General features: G+C 34.3%; 1 protein-coding gene across 1 annotated transcript; it reads left to right on the top strand.

Annotated features, from left to right (window-relative positions):
* The first annotated feature begins 370 nt into the window (after positions 1-370).
* Positions 371-1,018, top strand: LOC148764219 (uncharacterized). Its single transcript, XM_088803560.1, has 2 exons — positions 371-658; positions 890-1,018. Exons 1-2 carry the CDS (start codon positions 371-373, stop codon positions 1,016-1,018), a joined length of 417 nt encoding a protein of 138 aa, XP_088659686.1.
* Positions 1,019-1,157: the final 139 nt, after the last annotated feature.

Here is a 1,157-nt window from a genome sequence, read left to right as displayed (position 1 = left end):
TTCATTTGTTTAGATTAGATTAAGTTGTTTGAATTTTAGTGCTTAGTAAAAAGATTTGGGCAATTCTCTACGGGAATGAACTTTACTTTCTATTATATTACTTGTTAACAATATGTGTACTTGCGTGGTAAATTCAACAAGAAACTTTTTGGCACCTTGCCGAGGAATTGTTTCAAAATTTTTTTGTTAATATTAATACCAAGCAATCTTAGTCTTAATTTAAATTTTTATTTTCTTTATTTTCAGGTACTTTTGATCGTTGTATGCGAAGAGTGAGAAGTTTGGAGATTGTTCCTTTTGATCCATAAGCGAAAAGACTTTTTGAAAACTTTAACGAGAAAATTCAGAAGGTTCAACTCACCCTAAATCAATGGCTAATCAACAAGAAGAGAACAAGTCATTGCGAGAATATGTTGTACCTTTCTTTCAAGGCCTTCATTCTAGCATCCATAGACCTACCATCCAAGCCAATAACTTTGAGATTAAGCCAGCAATCATTCAAATGATTCAGACTTTAGTTCAGCTTGGGGGATTATCGAATGATGATCCTAATCCACATATTGTGAATTTCTTGGAGATTTGTGATACATTCAAGACCAATGGTGTTTTAAATGATGCCATTAGATTGAGGCTTTTCTCGTTTTCACTAAGAGACAAGGTAAAGAGTTGGTTATATTCACTTCCAATTGGTTCCATTAGTACTTGAGATGATTTGGCTCAGAAATTCTTGGCTAAGTATTTTCCACCAACTAAGATAGTTGAGATGCGGAATGACATCACCTTTTTTGCACAATTTTATTCTAAATCACTGTATGAGACTTAGGAGAGGTATAAGGATTTGCTTAGGAGATGTCCTCAGTATAGGTAACCTAAATGGTTGCAAGTTTAGACTTTCTATAATGGTTTACTTGGACTAATTAGAACCACCATTAATGCTACAGTTGGAGGTGCACTTATGAGTAAATCCATTGATAAGGCTTATGATTTGTTTAAGGAGATGGCTTCCAACAATTATTAATGGCCATTTAAGAGATTGGGTCCAAGAAAAATTGCTGGTATTCATGAGCTTGATGCAATTAATGCCTTGACTTCACAATTGGCTGCTCTCACCAAGAACATTGATACATTAGGTGTCAACGCTATTATTGCCGAATTTG

Source organism: Theobroma cacao, chromosome 2 (assembly GCF_053813885.1).
Source record: "Theobroma cacao isolate CCN51 chromosome 2, ASM5381388v1, whole genome shotgun sequence".
NCBI lineage: Eukaryota > Viridiplantae > Streptophyta > Magnoliopsida > Malvales > Malvaceae > Theobroma > Theobroma cacao.
This window is presented reverse-complemented; position numbering and strand designations above follow the sequence as displayed.